The sequence below is a fragment of the Balaenoptera acutorostrata genome, chromosome 8, assembly GCF_949987535.1.
Source record: "Balaenoptera acutorostrata chromosome 8, mBalAcu1.1, whole genome shotgun sequence".
In the NCBI taxonomy this organism is placed as follows: Eukaryota; Metazoa; Chordata; class Mammalia; order Artiodactyla; family Balaenopteridae; genus Balaenoptera; species Balaenoptera acutorostrata.
The window spans coordinates 112896306-112916290 of record NC_080071.1 but is presented as its reverse complement, the minus strand read 5'-3'; the positions used below and the strand labels follow the sequence as shown (position 1 = coordinate 112916290).

The 19985-nt window shown below is 38.5% G+C and overlaps 1 protein-coding gene across 1 annotated transcript in view; it reads left to right on the top strand.

Moving 5' to 3' along the window:
• Positions 1 to 2063: 2063 nt before the first annotated feature.
• The window catches only part of ACTR3 (actin related protein 3), a 56476-nt gene continuing 38554 nt past the window's right edge, over positions 2064 to 19985 (top strand). The window contains exon 1 of the mRNA XM_007192024.3: positions 2064 to 2331. Coding sequence (XP_007192086.2) covers positions 2288 to 2331 — 44 coding nt within the window. The 5' untranslated portion in view covers positions 2064 to 2287. The remainder of the gene's footprint in view (positions 2332 to 19985) is intronic.

Sequence of the window (19985 nt, the reverse complement as noted above, 5' to 3'; positions counted from 1 at the left end):
ATGCATCTGAACGAAGAATCACTTCTGTCTGCCTTCTTGGAAGACAATCTCTGAGGAAAGCCTCCCCTGAGGATTATCTGTTTATTTATTTTCTATGAGTAGCTGGGGATGTGCTGGGCACCAGGTGATGGTAATGATGATGACGCCCCTTAGTAAGTCTCCTTTGCACGTATCCAATCCCATCTGGATGCTACTCCTCACACGTTTCTATCCCTGAATGCCAGCATCATGTATGATATATGGCCATTCACTTCACTCTTTACTCTGTGGGATCCACTCCCTACAAAGCAGCCAGAACATTTCCTTGCTTTAAGTCTCTTTGATGGCTTCCAAATAGCTTTCAGGCTAAATTTTACGACACTTAGAGAAGTCTACAAATCCTTGCATCATTTGATTCTTCCTTCTCTCTCAGGTTTCATCTCCCATTCTGTCTTCCCTGGCTCACTTCACTTTGATCACTTGCGTCTTCTTTCAATTTGTGGAAGAAGCCGAGCTCTTTCTCACCTCAGGGCCTTGACTCCTGCTGTTCCCACTTCCTGAAGGGCTCCCCTTCTTCCTCGTCCTCTCCTCTATTTCCTACTATCCTCCAGCCCTCAGCTTTTAAATGCCACTTTGTCCGAGAAGCCCCCCCTACCTTCTACCTCCCTCCGATTCTCCCACTCCTCCTCCCCATTTCTCAGAGTCCCCTGCTTTCTGACTTCTATAGCTCTTAACACAATTTGTATGTTTCCCCACTAAACTGTAAACTCTACAGCACAGAGACCTGATCTATTTTATGCCTACGGAATATTTAGGGTCAGCAGAGTCCCTGCCATAATAGAGTGGGTGAGCAATCCTTATCTGCCAAATGAATGAAAAACCTATACCCCATCCCCCGGGCTGGTCTAAATCTTCTGGAGTAATTAGACATTCTTTCTGAGGAAAAATATTTCTATTTCAGTCACATATAAGCACATCCACATGGTTTATCAGAAGGTAAGCCTGGTGGAGAAAAAAGCTATTCACTTTATAGTTTTCCCAGGTTGGGGGGCGGGCGGGTCCCAGACCATCACCTGGGAACTCGGTAGAAATGCACATTACCAGGGCCCCCTCCACACCAAATCATCAAGAGAATTCACGGCCCAGCATTCTGTGCTTTAACAAGCCTTCCACGTAATTCTCATGCACACTTTGAGAACTCTGAAAACCACTGTTCCAGGCTTTCCAGTTTTTAGCTTTTTTTTTTTTTAATTAAAATCTTTGGTCCTTAATCTTTGGTTTCATCCTGCAAAAGTAGAACAATAGCATCTTAAACTACTCCAGAGGGAAATCTTTGTCATCGCCCAAAGCCGTCAAAGATGTATTTGTGTAGAGTATGTTACGTAGACCATATTCTCGGGAGGTCTGCCTTCCTCGTGGGCACAGGCCTGCCCTCCGGAGGGCCTGCAATCTAAACCGTGTTGTAACGCTTGTAACACGCGAGGCTGTAACAAACGCACAAGTGTAACTGAAAAAAAAAAAAAGAACGCACAAAGGCAGAGGAGCTACGGCGCAAGCCTTTGTTCAACCCTCCACCGACTGCTCACCCTCGGTCTGATATCGCTCTTTTCCACGCGCAAAAGCAGCCACTCAAGTTAGCAAAAAAGGATGTGTGCCGCTGACAACGTTTTCCATTAGGCCGTTTTCCCCGGGGCACCGAAGAAGATATTCGCGGCTGCGATAGACGGTCCCACCCCTCCCTCAACCAAGCACAGAAGTAACTGAAACTATCAGCCCCTTCCAGCTTCAGAAGGAGACTTGGAGGCTCGGGCCGACTTCCCCGCCCCTACCTGGACGAACACCCGAAGTGGACTTCCTCACCGTCGGGACCGGAGCGGCGGCCGGAGGCGCACCTCACTGCGCATGCTCTCTCGCCCCGCCCGCCCGGAGCCGGAACGGGGAGCTCGCGGCCTGGGCCTGGCCTGGCCGGGGCGTCGGCACCGGCAGCCATCTTGGCTTTCCGGGGAAAGGCGGCGCGAGGGGAAGAAGTTGTAGGGTGGGGGCAGGAGCGAGGAGGAGGGGAGAAAGAGGGGGAGGAGGCCGCGGCGGGGCAGGGCGGGGACTGCCTGCCCGCCCGGGTTGCGGAAGTGGTAGCTGCTGACCGAGTCTGCTGCTCTCTTGCTACTGCTTTGGCTTCCCGGCTCCCCCGTGGACGGAGAGGGCGGCCTGGCCGTGGATGGTCAGATAGCCTCTACCTCTCGCCGCCCATCCCTGGCCCCAACCGGCACGGAGCAGACGGCGGCAGCGGCAGCAGCAGGCGAGGAGGAAGATGGCGGGACGGCTGCCGGCCTGTGTGGTGGACTGTGGCACGGGGTAAGGGGGCTAATGGGCGGGGGTGGGGAAACTGAGGCGGAGGGAGGAAAATGGCGGGGCCGGCAGGAGGCCGGGAGATGAACGATGCGGCGAGTTGCCGCTGCCGGCGGTGTCCACCCCGGCTCCGCCGGCTGGCGAGGGGTGGGGCCCGGAGCCAGGGCCTCCCTCTTCCCTCGCGTTTCACCTTCTGGGAGCCGGGCGGGTGCGCGGGGCCGAGAAGCCCCCGGGGAGCGGCCTCCTCCACCCGACCCCTCCCAGCCCTTCCCCCACCGCGGTGGGCAGCGCCGCCCGCGGAGCTGCGGGGACGGTCGCCTCCCCGGGGCCCGCGGTCGCGTTGGGGTGGTCGCGGAGCCCGGCGCGCCCGGCCCTCCTTTCCCCCTGTGCCGCCTCCTGCCCGTGGGTTTGGGGACCGCGGGGCATCGAGCGCGGAGACTGGCCTGGCAGAGGAGCGAGGAAGGAGAAGCGCTCCTGGTAGGTTTTGCAAGACTGCTGTGACAACACTCTGCCCGGGGTGTGGGTGGGGAAAGGGAAGAGTCGGACTCGGAAAATGGGAACCTAGAGCGGGGCTTTCATTTGACCACCCGCCTCCTCTTGCTTTTCGGGCCCCGGTCTTTTCCATCTCCCACGACGTTCTTACCGGTCAACCAAGTCACAGTTTAATTTGAGAGAAAGATGTCATGTGTTACTTCTCCTGCCTCGAAAAAGTCCCCCAGTGAGCAAGCGCGCTGCAACTTCCTTAGTTTTGTCAAAGCCGCTTCCTGCTTTCAGTCTTTTATACCCTTATAAGGTAGTTTTTCGTTTCCAACCTGAACACATCTTATTAGAATTTTCAAAATTAAACAGTTTTCACATAGGCTGAGTTACTGGTCCTGGGTGTCAGTTTATGGGAACCTAAAAAATGTATTTGTATTCCACGGAGAGAGAGGAAGGGAAGCACCCAGGAGGGTTAATTTAAGTTGTATACGTTCATTCTGTGACGGTATCTTAAGGCGCGAGGAAGGTGATAGAGTTGTAAAGGGATGTGCTTGCTTTGCAAGGAGTTGTTTATCATAGATCTGTAGTGTAGTTTACTCAAATACAGGATGGCGTGAAAGTGGTCGTTCCTTTTGTGTTCATAGGCATTTTAGAGAGTTACAGCACACCTTATACTTACGTAGAAAATATTGCCTGTATTTTAATGTAGAGTGACTGCTTTACGTTGCAGTATCGGAAGTGTTTTCTTTTGTCCGTGTGTATACCTTGCTGATATATTATTACTTCTCTCATTTCCCAAATACTCCACATTTTTTGTTTGGGGGGTTGTTGTGAGAAGTGGACTGCCAGCCTTTTCCCCCCCTTTTTTACTATTCAGCAAACTATTGTTACTTAAAGGATGGTCTGCTTCTCACTCTGTTTGCTCTCTGTTAACATTTCTCTGTAATCTTCATGCTCATACCTTTATGCAAGTGTGGCAGTTTCTAAAATCCCAGCCGTGCATAGGGAAACAACCGATTTATTAATATGTTAATATAATAATAATATAGGAAACACCGGCCTCGTTTAGCCTTGAAACTTCCATGTAGTTTTTCGATGGACAGCTAATTAAAGTTTTTTTTTCTTAATCCAATTTCATTTCCCTGAACCAGTATTTTTTTTTTTTCCCTCCCTTCTTAGTCCAGCTGGTGAGTAGTTTTATGTGTAGGGTGAGTTTTAAAATTAGATTTGGCAGCCTAACAAAGAATTTTCAAGTATGTTTTGTTAAAGTGAAAAATATTGCTACATAATTAATATTCTATGCTTTAGTAATCATTGCCTTGTCAGTAAAATTAGTGTAGGTAATTGTTGCTCTAATAAATAACATGGTAACATCTTAAGTAGGGTGTTAACTCTTTCTCACTTCATTTTTTTCCCTTTCACAATAGTTTTGGTTATTTTTGAATTAATGTGCTGGGTATTTCATTGAGGTTAACTATCCATAAGTGACCTCTTTCTGATAGGGCAGCCTTGAATTTAAGACACAGACTGAGTGAGCGGGAGGCCTGGGGGACAGGGGTTCAGGCTATGCTTAGGATATTTTTGTTTTAATATAGCAGTTATTCTTACATTATTACATTAGGTTAATCTCACCGGGAGAGGTTGTTAGCTGGACACATGATTTAAATGGAACTGATTAGGATACTTCTCATTTCCTTTTACCATCTGTCAGTCTCTGAAATTCCACCTTTAGAGATCCATTTATTTTGGTTTTCAAAAGGCATTTTGGTGTTTCCTGTTGCCTATTATGCAAATCCTGGAAAGTTACACCTTCAACTTTATTAGCACTTAGAGGAGATAGCTCATTGAAATTGGGCCTGTGATAAGCATCTCTAAATAAGGCCTTAATAGAGAGTTTCATGTTCCAGAATACTGAAAGTTCCCAGATGCAAATTGTGCACCTACAATCTGTGTGTTCCTTTGTGCTTTAGAGAATGCATTCGTCAATCACAGTTACCCACTTAATATAAGTGAAAAATTATAACTGGAATCAAGTTGCTCATTCCATTTCATTATATAAGTTAGGCAAACTGTGACTGAAAAAAGTGGCCATCTATGAAATTTGGTGGTCTTAGGTAAGAAAAGCTGTAAGAGTTTTGATACATGAAGCTTAATCCCTAAATTTAAAATTAGAGATCCTCCAGGAGAGATCTTTTATTTCAACATAAGATAAGGAATCACCGGCCCAGATCATAAAAGAGATAACTCCTTTTGAAAAGAATTTAGAAAAAAATACTCCTTTCATATTGATACCATGTCTACATACTTTTTTGGTGGGCGATCTGTATTGGAATAGTAATGTAGAATAAAATTTGTGGACAGAGATTCTTATTGATAGAGCTGGTTGCTTAAGAACTAAGGTACAGACTCAAACGGGCTACCCTTGGTGAGGAAAACTTTTTTTTTTAAAGCATTTTTTAAAACGTAGTAATTGTAAAGTTAAGATTATCCTAAATTATCTTTTGCATGTTTTCTCTCAGAATTCTTCAACATTCAAGCCATATAAAGGAACTCCTTATGTACTTTTATTATGTTGTAGCTTGTTTACAAAGCTTTGCATTGTGAGATTTCTCTTCCCTTTTATATCTTTCCTTTTTTTTTCCTAATAAATACTGCACTGGTAAATTATTTTCATTGATTATAATAGTTATTATAGCCTTATTGTAGAGCTCTTGGATATATTCAGATCTAGAATGAGTTAAGGAATTTCTCTGAGTTAAACTTCTTAGCAATCTTAAAATGTAAGGATAAATATTTTGTTGGAGTCAGTGGATGAGGAGCTTAAATTATTCATCCTGTCGTCACATTCTAGCTGTTAGTACAGGTAGGATGATCTTGTTTGAGAGCAGTGGGGAAGAGCTGAGTGGGTGGGAGAAAATATAAGTGGGAAGTTCACGTTTCTTACATGAATTTTGTACATAATATGTAATAATACTATTTCTCCAGTTGTCTGCAAGGGCAGAAACATTCACAGTATCTAGTTGTTACCAAAAACATTCATTAAAACTCTTATTCCGTCATGGGTCTTGTTTTTTTTGCATGCTGTTTGCAGTAAGTATAGCACACTTGCTCCTGTTGAGAAGTTAGATTCTTACTTAGTCTTGCCTAAAATATCTTTCTCCTTTCCTTTCCTGCCAATCTCTTCCTGCCTGCCAATTTTGTGTTGGAATATTGACTTTGGATTGGGTGCATATTGAATCTAATGAACTTTTCAGTCTTATTGTAAAAGAGTTTGGAAATTTTACTTTTAAGCACAGAAGGGAAAGATCCACTAGTGGAGGACCTGCTGGTCAGGCTTTTTATTTAACTTATTTAATCTTGTGACAGCTATTTTTGCCTCATATTACAAGTGAGAAAATAGGATCAGAGAATTTAAATTACTCTTTTAATGTCATGTAGGTGGGTTGTGAGAGTTGCTATTTGTATTTAAGATTTTTTTCTTTTTTTGTATTTAAGCCCTGTGTTCTTTCTGTTACACCATGGGCACTTCTTTTCAGACCTATGCACATTGCTTTATTTGTATTAGTGAGGTTAACTCTTTATTCTTTTTTTTTAAATTTTATTTATTTTTGGCTGCGTTGGGTCTTTGTTGCTGCGCTCGGGCTTTCTCTAGTTGCGGCGAGCGGGGGCTGCTCTTTGTTGCGGTGCGCGGGCTTCTCATTGCGGTGGCTTCTCTTGTTGCGGAGCACGGGCTCTAGGCGCGCGGGCTTAAGTAGTTGTGGCTCGCGGGCTCTAGGGCTCAGGCTCAGTAGTTGCGGTGCACAGGCTTAGTTGCTCCGCGGCATGTGGGATCCTCCCGGACCAGAGCTCGAATCCGTGTCCTCTGCATTGGCAGTTGAATTCTTTTTTTTTTAATTTTTTAATTTGTTTTATTTACTTATTATTTTTGGCTGCTTTGGGTCTTCGTTGCTGCGCGTGGGCCCTCCCTAGCTGTGGCGAGCTGGGGGCCGCTCCTCGCCGCGGTGCAAGGGCCTCTCATTGTGGCGGCCTCTCCCCTTGTGGAGCACGGGCTCCAGGCGTGCTGGCCTCAGCAGCTGTGGCACGCAGGCTCAGCAGCTGTGGCTCGCGGGCTCCAGAGTGCAGGCTCAGCAGCTGTGGCGCACTGGCCCAGCTGCCCTGCAGCATGTGGGATCTTTCCGGACCAGGGCTCGAACCCGCGTCCCCCGCATTGGCAGGCGGACTCCCAACCACTGCGCCACCAGGGAAGCTGTGCCAGGCAGATTCTTAAGCACTGCGTCACCAGGGAGGTCCTTCTTAGATGATTTTTAAGCAGTCCTCTCAGCACCTGTTATGCAGGAATTCTGAAATAGGGTGTTGGCAGTGGGAATGGAGCAGAAGAGATAAATTTGGGAAAGATTGCTTCTTTTGTTTGTACCTTTCTTCTGGCAATTATATTGTTTTGTATGGTTTATTTAGGGTTAGCAAGGGCTTTGTAGTCAGAGCTGTTTTTGAGTTCAAGCTCTACCATTTACTAGTTGTGTGACCTTGTACACTGCAAACTCTACAGGTCTTAATTTTGTAATTTGGAGATCATAGTATCTATCTTATGGGGTTTTGTTTTTTGTTTTTCGAGATAATGCATGAAGATGGTTCAGCACAGTGCTTGGTGCATAGTAAGAGCTCAGTACAATGTAATTATTACTGTTATCAGTTAGCTCCCTTTTTTATTGAATTGAAAAGTCCTTAAGGAAAGGAACACATTGTCTTATGCTTATTTTCTTATTTCCTGTGGGCTTTGTCTACCACAGTTCTTTGCTCAGTCAAAATGTTTTTGCTGATTTGAGAGATAGAGGTATAGCTAGGACTTGGCAGTTGTTTCTAGTGTATCGTAAATAGGAATCAATGAAGATTTCCGATTCTGAGTTTGAGTGGGACAATAAGGAGTTGGTTTTAAGAAGCTGAGTAAGATTGGAATTTGGATTAATGATCCATAATTGGAAATGTTCTAGGGGAAGTTAAAAATAGAGGAGCTTCAGAAGTGAAGGTGGGGGTTTGACAATAATCATTATAATTTTTAAATTGAAGCTAATAAAATGACAATTTAAAGAGAGAACAAAAAGACTGAATATTAATCTTCCTTAAAAAATCTTGGTTATGTGATCTGGCTTCTTGAGCATCACAAAGAGAAGAATGAGTGAGCACTGTGGCTTGAAGTGGTGAGTGATTTCATCCCACTCTTTAGGAGGCACAGTCCTTAGGAGAGTTTAGCTCAAGGTAGGGCTCAGTTTCCCTCCACAGTGTTCCTCCTTGTCCAGAATGCGCCCCCTCCTCCAACATGTGGAAACGGCTAAACGCCTGGATGAGGAGCGGAAGTCTGGGATGGTTGAAGTGTACCTGTAGGCAGTACGTTTTCTGAAACAAAATTCCCCTGTAAGAAAAGCATTTGAGTGCCCACCTGTAATTCTTTTGGAACTTGTAGCCTCTTTTATGACACTGTGGATCTGTGATAGCCACTAGCATAAAGAGGTAAGAGCAAAATAATAATGCTACATTAACATGCTTTATAGCTTACCAAGCACTTATAAATTCATGAATTATTAAGTAATGGTGCAACATAAGGTGATGTTATTGGATAAATATTTTAAATTTGGTTCTTCAAAATAGGATACTGATTAATACTGTTTTTTGTGTTGCTTGTTTTATATCTTTATGTGGGCCTTTATATCATAAAATGTATAAAAGGTACCTGCATAACTGATTAATACCAGAGCAGAAAGACAAATAGTATCTTAATTTTTCCAAAGGACTACTTTGTGGAATTTTAATAATTTTCTTTCAAAAAAATTTTCAAAACCTTTCCAAACTGTTCATTTAAACACAAGTCATTCTTACATACTCCTTGCAACCAGGAAAGGAACAGCCTTGAATTTGTGTGGTCACATATATTCTTTTTCCCTGCTTCTCCTCCTCTCCTCCCTACCCCTAACCCATACCTCAAAGACTATTTTCTTCATCTGTTCTGATGCTTAGCATTCCATCTTTAAACATTCTCCTTTAAGGCTTCTTGCCCTTTGTGAAAATGCCATACTCTTGCGAAGGATGTCTTTAACACTTTTTCAGTTACAGGGTTTAGTGTGAATGAGGGGTTGCTACAAGGAGGGTAAAAGTCTTAAGAAGGGGAACTAGGATGCAAAATACCTTACAGTTTAGGGTTGGGTTGGAAACTGTAAAAATATAAACTATGTTTTTAGTATTGGTCTATGATAAAACCCAAGTGTTTGCTTAAAGTTCTAGAGTTTAGTATAATTAAAATACAGTGCGCTTTTCTTCTGCTTATAAGCATTTAAAAAATTCGGTTACTTTGAGGCTATTAAAAATAGCGTTTAATGTGTATTTGTGACACACTTCAGTGAATTAAGAGAAGTGCCTAATTACTCACACAGAATTAATGGAGCTGAAAAAGAATTTGAGAAATAATTTAATCCACTCTTTATTTACAGATTAAACAGAGGTCCAGGGTTGAGAAATGTCTTTCAGGAGTGTTTTTTACGTGTCAGTTGACAGCATTCTTGAATTCTTTTAAGTTTTCTTAGGAGTTCATGTTTATGAGTTATAGTAATTGAAATTTCTTCTTAATAGTCGAAGTAACATGTATGTTTTTTGTAGTTAAAGTAGTCTTGTTTGAGATGTGGTGCAACACATGCATCAGAATTCTTTAGTGTTTCTGTTGTAATAAAAATGCGCAGTGTAAGGCACAGATGAAAACCTGTGATTTTATGTTCCCCAACGTAACGTTCAAGACCGTTTTCATAAAATTGATGATCTTTTCACAGAAATGTGCTTCTTTATTGTTTTAGGCATTTAAATCTTAGATACATCTATTTTAGGTTTTGGATTTCAGTTATTTAAAGACTTATTACGTGGAATGTATACAAATCAGCCTTTTCAAGGCCTTTTAAGAGTTTAACAGTTTCAGAAACCCTGCAAAGTGGGTATGTACTGTTGTATAATTACCATTTTAAAGATGAGGAAAGTGAGGTATGGTGAGCTTAAGTAACTTGCTTATGTAAATAGTTAAGTAGTAGATATAGAAATTGAGCCCTGAGGCAGTCTGACTCCTGGGCCCACTACTATACTACCCCAACTTGGGATATTATTCAATAAGGGTGGTTAAATTGTTAAACCCAGGTTTTGAAGAGTGTTCAAATTTTAAGCTACATATTTAGAAAAATAAATTTCTACTTTTAGAACTGTTAATTTTTAACAAATATGAACTATATAGGGAGGTCTTTGTAACCAATTCTTTGATTTTATTAACTTGAAACACATGTAAGTTAAATGACATAGAATTATTTATTTAGTCCTTTGAATATTATAAAGACATATATTGTGTCTAGCGTGGTAAAACTGACAATAGCTGGTTAATTCAGGACAGCTCAATTAAGGAAATGATGTTTAATTACATATAACTTTAAAATGCAGGTGTACATATTCATTAAGCTGCAATTTGAAAATAAATAATCGATGCATTAAAAGTCATTCCTCACTAATGATTGCATAAAACATAGAGATGAAACAGTTGAACCTAAGAATAAAAATACCTTAAGAATATAGGACTATAAAAAATAATTTTTATGTTAGACTCAGAGGACTTAGTACATATTTGACCTTTGACTCTGCAAATAATGAATATATAGATTAAAGGAAACACATGGTTATTAGAAAGCAGATTTTTTTTTTTCTAAACGAGAATGAACAAAATTGTTATTTCTGGAGTATATGATGAATTTGGATACATTTTATTGAAAAAGCACAGGTAAGAGCTTGTATGTTTCCTGTTTGAAGGTATTTCTTTTAAAACTTTGTTTCATAATGGTCAAAAAAGGTAGCGGTAACAGCAAAAGAAAGAGACTTGGGGGGAGCTTTTTTTCCTACCTTTTCTTGATGAATTTGTTATTTGTATAAAAGACTAGTTGAGAATTTTATTGCTTCCATAATGCCTTTCAAAGGGATGTGCCTTGCTTGTTTAAGTTGCCTTACTGTCAGGAAAGTTATTTTAGAAACGAAACTTTGATTTTTTTAATAAAATGAAACAGGATTTAAAATTGAGAGCAAACTCTTGAGAAGTAGAAATGAGAGATGTAACTTGTGGTTATATCAGTGAGAAATTAGCTGCAAACAACAAAATAACTTTAGCTAACATAAGCAAAAAAAGGGATTATTGAAGGGATATGATGTAGATCACAAAATTGATGAGAAGGCTGAAGAACCAGGTCCAGAAAAGCAGAGAAAAAGGAAGGTCAGGTATCAAGAGTCTGCTACCAGTCATGCTGCAGGAGGTCTGCAGAATGCTGCAGCTAGACACTAGCAATACCAAGTCTAAACCATTTCTTCATCTTTTGGTTATTCAGTCAAGATTGAAAGTTCTGACCTAGGCTCAGATGGGCTAGACATAGATCATGTGATACACAGAAGCTGACAGGAGTGGGATGGGCCAGCGTCAGTTCCCTCCTTCTGTTAAGTGATGTGGGGTTTTGCCTCCTGTGGGTCCCTCAGGATAGGAATGGTGATTCAATTCTGGCAGAAAAAATGAGTGTTCACTGTAGGGGAAAAGATGGGTATGGAGAAGTCAGTTGCCCATTTTTCTTTATGTTGCCTTAAATTCCTTATTATTTCATTTTGATAACTGCATTATCCATTACTGACTAGCAATTTGAATTAAAATTTTTTCCAAAAAATTCAGCCTGAACGTGTTGAAAGAGCAGTTTTGTTTTTTTTTAAGAATAATGGATGATGGTGTGAATAGTATGGGATTTTTCATTAGAACAGAGGTATAATAGTCTAGCAATTTGGCATTATGGAGTATTTTGGAAAACAGGACCTATTTGATAATGACAGGCTATTTCTTTAAATTTTTTTTTTTTGAAATTGTAAACCAGGATTATAATTTAAAGAATTTGAGCTACACTTTTTTTTTCCCCAAGAGGCAATGGGATGTGTATGTATATGTGTGTGTGTGTGTGTGTGTATACACACACACATATATATAAAACTTGGAAGGGAGGAAATAGCTTATGCATTTCATTTGTTTATAGTTGGAGAAATTGGTCTTCAGTGAATAGTAAGCATCATCTATGCAAATGAACACTTTTGCAGGACTTTCGTTGTGGGGAACGTAAAGATGAATAGGAAATGCTGCTTGCCTTTAGGAAGCTCGCATGTACACAAATGATTATGACAGTATGGTAAATGCTCTGGTAGGTATAAAATGAAATTTTTTGGAATCATAGGTGAAGGAACATGTACATTTTCTAGGGAACATGAAAAAAAATTTTCCTGATAGAGATAATAATTGAAGTAGGCCTTTAAGGATAAGTAAAATATTGATAGGCAGAAATAAGACTAGTGTACCAGGTGAGAGAACAGTGGGAGGAAATAGTGAGGTGGGAAGTGTAAAGGTAGAATTTGGGTGTGTTAGGTTTGATATAGTACAAGGAAGTAGTAATGTTTGAGATGGTACAGAGAAGTAGTGAAATGTTTGATACGATACAGGGAAATAGTGAAAGAGTCTGACATGTGGAAGGTGCTCAGTAAGTGCTTCTTGGGTTGAATTAAAGTAGAAAGATGTTGGAGCTGGATTATGGAAGGCTGGAAGGCCTTGAATTCTGTACTAACTTGGTTCATGTTGTAGGTAGTATGAGGCCACAATCTGTTTTAAACCAGGTTTATGAGAGTAGGAAGTAGATTTGATGACTTCGTTATGGTGATTTATGATGATAAAAAAATAACAGCCAACAGTCATATAGTGTATACTGTGTGCCCTACACTGTTCATTTGATTGCATTACATATGTTAATTCATTTGATACCTGATCCTATGAGATAGTTACTGTTATTCTCTTTTACAGATGAAACTGTGACACAGTGTAAATTACTTGCCAGAGATCACATAGGTAGCATGATAAACTGTACTGTTAGTTCTTTCTGTGGTTTTATTGTGTATGTAATTGCTCATGCTTTAGGGAGACAGTACAAACCAGCATTGACTGGAGGCTGATAGATACTTAAGTTCAAATCTAGCTTTGCTATTTCTCTGAAGTGGTTTCTTCTCTGAGTTGCAGTTTCCCAGTATGTAAAAAGAGATAAAACATCCAGGGTAATGATAAATATTAGGGATAATGTAAAGTGCACAGCAAAATAATTGGCATACAGTAAATAATGGCGGCTCTAGTTATTATTAAGGGTGTTGAAAGTAATTAATTACTTATTTCACTGTTACAGTGTTCTCAGTTCTATGCTGAACACTTTGGTATGTACAGAAAGCTGTGGCATGGTTTTATACTGGAAGCTTGCAGTTAAGTTACAGAGATGAAACTAATGTATGTGAAATAATTAAGGATGGAATTTTATTTTATTTATTTATTAAAATATCTTACAATTTTATTTGTCAGTAAAGCTGGGGAGAAAAGTCAATGGGTAATTATAATAACCTAATTGAGGCAGAACATCTAATGGTCAAAGCATTCAAGAATGAATGTTGAGTCATCTCCTCAGGCAAAGAACCATGAAGAGCTGAGTGTTGGGTGAGGACAAGGGTGTGGAAAGAAGGTGATTATAAATACCAGCAATGTGACCTGCTGCACAAACCAGGACTGAAATAGTTTTTTTTTTTTTTTCTGGTTATGTAGGCATTGCCAACATTTTTTTAAAATGAATTTTTATTGGTGTATAGTTGCTTTACAATGTTGTGTTAGTTTCTACTGTACAGCAAAATGAATCGGCTATACATATATCCCCTCTTTTTTGGATTTCCATCCCATTTAGGTCACCACAGAGCATTGAATAGAGTTCCCTGTGCTAAAAGAGTAGGTTCTCATTAGTAAGGATGGCATTTTAGTATTTAGTTGTTCAGGGAGATTAATAAGGGCTGTAGTATTTGGAGGTTGGTTTATGAATTTGATCAAATCCTTGGAAAAGTGTAAATAGGATATGATAGATGGAAGGGTAGGAAGACTTTGTCAGGGTAAGATGTGTAAGCTAAGTTGAAAGCTTTATGATGGCAGGATGTCTTTTGTTCAGTCTCCAAGTTATGGCCTCATGCATAGTATTTAATAATGCCCAGCAAATATTTTATTGATGAAGGGAAGTCAAGAAGGAGTTTCAGAATATTTGAGGGAGAGATCAGTTAGGAGATTGCCCTACCGGGAATTGAGGTATTCCTATTGGGAGCTTTGGGACAGCAAGTATTTTATTTATTTATTATCCTGCCTTATTTCAGAAGGAGCTTAAATGGGACACAATTGTTTGGAATGATTTGATGGGCAGTTGATTGTGTAGATCATTAAGCAGAAGACTGATAAAAGTTAAATTTATGCAGTATTAGTCTGAGTCTAGTATTTTATTTTGTTTTTAACAGCTCTATTGAAATATAATTCACATGCCATAAAATTAACCCTTTTAAAGTGTATAATTGAGTGATTTATAGTATATCACCAGGTTGTGCAACCATCTCCACAGTCAATTTTAGAACATTGTTATCACCCCAAAAAGAAACTTCATACCCATTTGCAGAAACTCTCCATTCTCGTCACCCTCAACCCTTGGCAACCACTAATTTACTTTCTATCTTTGTGGATTTGCCTATTTGGCTATTTCATATAAATGGAGTTATACAACTTGTGGCCATTTGTGACTGGCTTCTGTCGTGGGGCGAGTATTGACTGCTGTAGTCTACATGTTTAGTGGTGGACGCTTGGACTGGTTAGTAGCAAAGAGGTTGGGAAAACATCGCCAAGAGTCTTTGAAAGAATAATTATGGGAGTGGATAGAGGGGAAAAAAAGGAGGACTATGGATAAAGGAAAATGATCTGGGGAAGGAAATGTTTACTGAATACTTAGTGAGTGCCATCCACTGTTATCTTAATTGTCATGACTGCCTTGCAAATTTGGTTTTATTCCTTATGAATAAAGTCTATAATCACAAGACAGTAAATGGTGGAACAGACATTTCACTCATAATTTTCTGATTCTGTGGTCCATGTTCTTTCCTCCCTAAGATTGAAAAGGAATTATTAGATTTTAAGTTTTAGATCTGGAAGAACTGGGAGAATATTTCTGTTGACATTTAAGAATCTGGGTTCTTCCACTCAACAGTCTTGTCAGTCTTTTTGTGTTAAATAGTGACTTTCATGTAATGAGAAGAACATTGGAGGGAACTGGAAATGGAAATGCTTTTTTAAAAATTGCTAGTTATCTTTATAGCTAACATTCCCTTTGAATTAGCCGTTACATTCTTGTGCTAAAAGTTCCTCACACTACAAGTACGAAGAGAACTATATAGCTAAGCTGAGAATTGAGGTATCATGAAAGTTGGCATTGGGATTCATTTGTAGACCTACGTTTTCACTTAAAATTTGAAAATTATATGCTTGTTATGTAAAAATCTCTATGTGTGCTTTACTTTGTTTTTATAATATGTTCAGGGTGGAAGCTGGTCATTCATACTGAGATAAAATTCTTTCAACTTTAAATTAGTGGTTCTCAATACCAAGAAATTTTGGAAAATGGGTTGTACTAAATTATTAAGGTTGTATCCACCCTAAAGTTCTAGGGTCTTATATTCATTTTGTTGCATGGTTTAAAATTGTTGAAACATTGAAAGTTAAAACTCTACTGCTGTTTCTCCCTTAGGTAGTCTGTAGAGTCACACACTATATTTAGCGTAATAGCTTTGGTACATGTTTGTTCTTTTCTGGAATGATTTTTGTCCTAGCTTTTTATTCCAGTTCATTTTTGAAATGTAATTTTTTTTAAAGATTCTGTTCTCATTTAGTGGTTCAATATCCATAATTTATTGGGATCTTCAAGTAGATTTTGCTGTGATAAGTTTTTTCAAAGCAAAAAGAAGTGAACCATCGTATTAAATAAAAAAGTACTCTGTCAAATCAACTACATGCTTTCAATAAATAAACATGAATTTGCAGAATTAAAAATAATATCCAACATGAGGGATGCTACTGCTTTTAACTGGTTTTACTACTTAAAAATATTCTTTCCATAAATAAATTTCTTCCTTTTAGAAAGGTATACTGAATAATATAACATATACCCCTGTTTATCAGAATCATTACCTGGTAATGATTCATCTCTTTTTGTTTTTTAAAAATGAAAGAACATTATAAATGGCTCTCCTCAAATCCACTTTCCCCCTGCACAGAGGCAGTTAAGACCACAATAAAGTAACCATTTCTTGTATAAAATTCTTTTTTTTTTTTTTTTGCTGTTCATTTCTATCAATCTGAGCTTTCCCTCTCTCCTAACTTTATTACATTTCCACTACTGTTCTTCTAATCACTTTGATAACTTCAAAAGTGCTTTTGAATTCTCTCCTTTACTGTATTCCTTTCTCAAAGCAATTTCCAACTTTGCTGACCAAAGCCAGCATTGTAGATCTTTTCTCATTGCTACCACAGTCCAGGGAGATTTTCTGTATATTTAACCTGCTTGCCTGGGCCACAAAGAAAAAATTTGGTTTAGTTTTTCAAAGTATTATATTGCCCTTATGAACTTCATAAACTTAGGATAGCTTTGTCTTTTTCATTTTATGGTCTCTTTTTAAAGACCACTTAGAAAATGGCACTTTCTTATTTAAGTATAAGAAAGCATAAAGAAGTGACATAGATTCATGATTTCACTACCTGGATAACCCAATGACATGTTTTAAATTAAAGTAACATACATGCCTCTCTATGCATGAATTATCTCTGGAATACATAAGTGATTGCCTCTTGGGTTAGCAGTGGGGTGGCTAGGAGATAGGCCTGGTAGGGAAACTTACTTTAGTACTTTTTATGTGGTAGGGAAACTTACTTTAGTACTGCTTCTTGTTTTATTTGTTAAAATTTTTATCACGGGCTAATGTTACCTATTCAAAAATTCTTTTAAAAAATAATTTAGTGCATGGTTAGACCATTTGAGATAAGTGTTAATTTGAAAAACAAAATTCTCCCATCCTGCTATCTGTAGATAATCAGAATTTACTATTTCTTGTGTAGACTTCCAGAAGGCAAAGTGTATGTATATGCTAGCATTATATAATAGAATTATTCTTGTGTAGTTTTATTTTTTCTCTACATATATATGTAAATTTTTGTTTACAAGTGACATAAAAATATTTGATATGAAAGTATCAAGGTATTCACAAAATGTATTTTCCCTGTTTAGGACTAGATTTGAAAGTATTCTCGAGATATTTCAAAGTAATAAAGTGTAGTGTAATTAATATTAAAAATAGACACACGTGTACATAGGCAGGAAAACACATACACACACACCATTTATTAAGGAACAGCAAGTTGGAAGGTATTAGGACTGTACTAATTTTGCCTGGGAATCATACTATGAAAATCAGATGTGTCCAAAAGGACTGATGAAAATGGAAGACTTGAAAAGGGCCTTTGAGGAAAAAAAGGATTAGGATAAAATAAAACAAAAGCAACAATGAAAAGAAGGATGGAGCATTTATATTTTGTAAGAGCTAGGATTTATGTTTTTTCTTCCTAAATATAATTATCAAGGTTTTGTAAAAGTGATTCTTTCTACTTCAGACATAACAGAGTATATTGCAGGGGTTGAGGATTATGAAAGTGAATTGTGGGTACTTAGATGAGTCTGGGAAGGGAAATAGGGATCAGACCATACATAGCATGTTGAGGAGTAGTCTTCCAACCAGTGAAATTCATTGAGGTGTTCTAAAAAGTAGAGCCTTGATTTTTGTACTATTAAACCATGCTTGACGTTAAACTGTAAATAGGCACATGTACATTTAAGATTGTTATGTCTTCTTGATGAATTTATCCTTTTATTATTATAAAATTTCTCTTTATCTCTGGTGTTAACTCTTTTTCTTAAAGAAGTTTCATCTGATATCAATACAGCCACTTCAGACTTACATTTACTATTTGCCTTCCATCCATCTTTCTTCATTCTCCATCTCTAAAGTGCATATCATGCAGACAATATATAGTTGGGGCTTTCTTCCTTTCTTTTTCTTCCTTTCTCTTTCTTCTTCTCTCTCTCTCTCTTCCTTCCTTCCTCCCTTTTAATTGGAGACTGTAGTGTATTACATTTAATGTAGAAATTGGTATAGTTGAATTTTGGTGTACCATTTTATTTATTTTTTTACTTAGAGTTAATAATTTAAAACTTTATGCAGAGTAGAAACCATGCATCTCTGTAGATCTGTTAACTCTCTTGCCACTCCCTCTACCCTACTGTCCTTGTATGCTATAGTTATCATAGGTATTACATCTGCACATATTATAACCCCACAAGATAATTTGATTTTTGCTTTAAATAGTCAAAAGTATGTTAAAAAATTAAGCAGAAAAAAGTCTCATTTACCTAGCTGAATATTTCTGATGTTCTTCATTAATACCAGTTTCCCTCTGGTATCGTTTCCCCTCAGCCTGAAGAACTTTATTTAGCTCAGGTTTGATGGCAGTGAGTTTTCTTTTCTTTTTTCCTTTTTTTTAATAGATCTTTATTGGAGTATAATTGTTTCACAATACCGTGTTAGTTTCTGTTGCACAACAAAGCGAATCAGCCATATGCATACACATGTCCCCATATCTCCTCCCTCTTGAGTCTCCCTCCCATCCTTCCTATCTCACCCCTCTAGGTCATCGCAAAGCACCAAGCTGATCTCTCGGCTGTGCTGTACTGCTGCTTCCCACCAGCCAACTGTTTTACATTTGGTAGTGTATATATGTCGATGCTACTCTCACTTCGCCCTCCCACCCCATGTCATTGAGTCCATTCTCTATGTCTGCCTCTTTATTCCTGCTCTGCAACTAGGTTCATCAGTAGCATTTATTTATTTATTTATTTTTAGATTCCATGTATATAATCCTTTGTATTTCTGCAGTGTCAGTTGTGATTTCTCCTTTTTCATTTCTAATTTTATTGATTTGCGTCCTCTCCCTTTTTTTCTTGATGAGTCTGGTTGAGGGTTTATCAATTTTGTTTATATTCTCAAAGAACCAGCTTTTAGTTTTATTGATCTTTGCTTTCTTTGTTTCTATTTCATTTATTTCTGCTCTGATCTTTATGATTTCTTTCCTTCTACTGACTTTGGGTTTTCTTTGTTCTTCTTTCTCTAGTTGTTTTAAGTGTATGGTTAGATTGTTTATTTGAGATTTTTCTTGTTTCTTGAGGTGAGATTGAATTGCCATAAATTTCCCTCTTAGAACTGCTTTTGCTGCGTCCCATAGGTTTTGGGTCATCGTGTTTTCATTGTTATTTGTTTCTATGTAGTTTTTTATTTCTTCTTTGATTTTTTCAGTGATCTCTTGGTTGTTTAGTAGTGCACCGTTTAGCCTCCATGTATTTGTGTTTTTTACCGTTTTTTTCCTGTAATTGATTTCCAGTCTCATAGCATTGTGGCCAGAAAAAATGCTTGGTAGGATTTCAGTTTTCTTAAATTTTCCGAGGCTTGATTTGTGACCCAAGATGTGATCTATCCTGGAGAATGAGTTTTCTTTTATTTGAAAAATGTCTTTATTGCACTTTCATTTTTGAAGGATATTTTTGCTCTTCAGAGATTTCTGGGCTGACTATATTTGCACCACCTTCAGACTTAAAAAATGTTATTCCACTGTCTTTTGGCCTCCATAGTTTCTCATAAGAAGGTGCTAGTAATTTGAATTTTTGTTTCCTGTTAATGAGCCATTTTTCTCCGGCTGCTTTCAAGATTTTTCTTTATCTTTGATTTTCAGTAGTTTGATTATGATGTGCCTAGGTATGGTTTTCTTTGGATTTATTCTGCATCTCTCTCTCTGTCCCCTCCTTCTGGAACCTATGTCACCTTTCAGATATTGTTCCCCAAGTCTCTGAGGATCTATTCTTTTCACTTTGTGTCTCTCTTTTTAATATTTTTCCCCTCTCTTGTCAGACTGAATGATTTTTACTGATCTGCCTTCAAGTTCACTGATTATTTCCTCTGTTCTGCTGTTTAGCTCATCCAGAGAAGTTTTTATACCTGACATTGCATTTTTCAGTTCTGTAATTTCCATTTGTTCTTTTTGATAGTTTTAGAGTTTCTGTGATATTTACTATTAGTCATTACTATTTCATTGTGATAGTCACAGCTGCTTTCAAGTCTTTATTTGATAATTCCAACATTGTGTCATTTCGTCTTCTGTT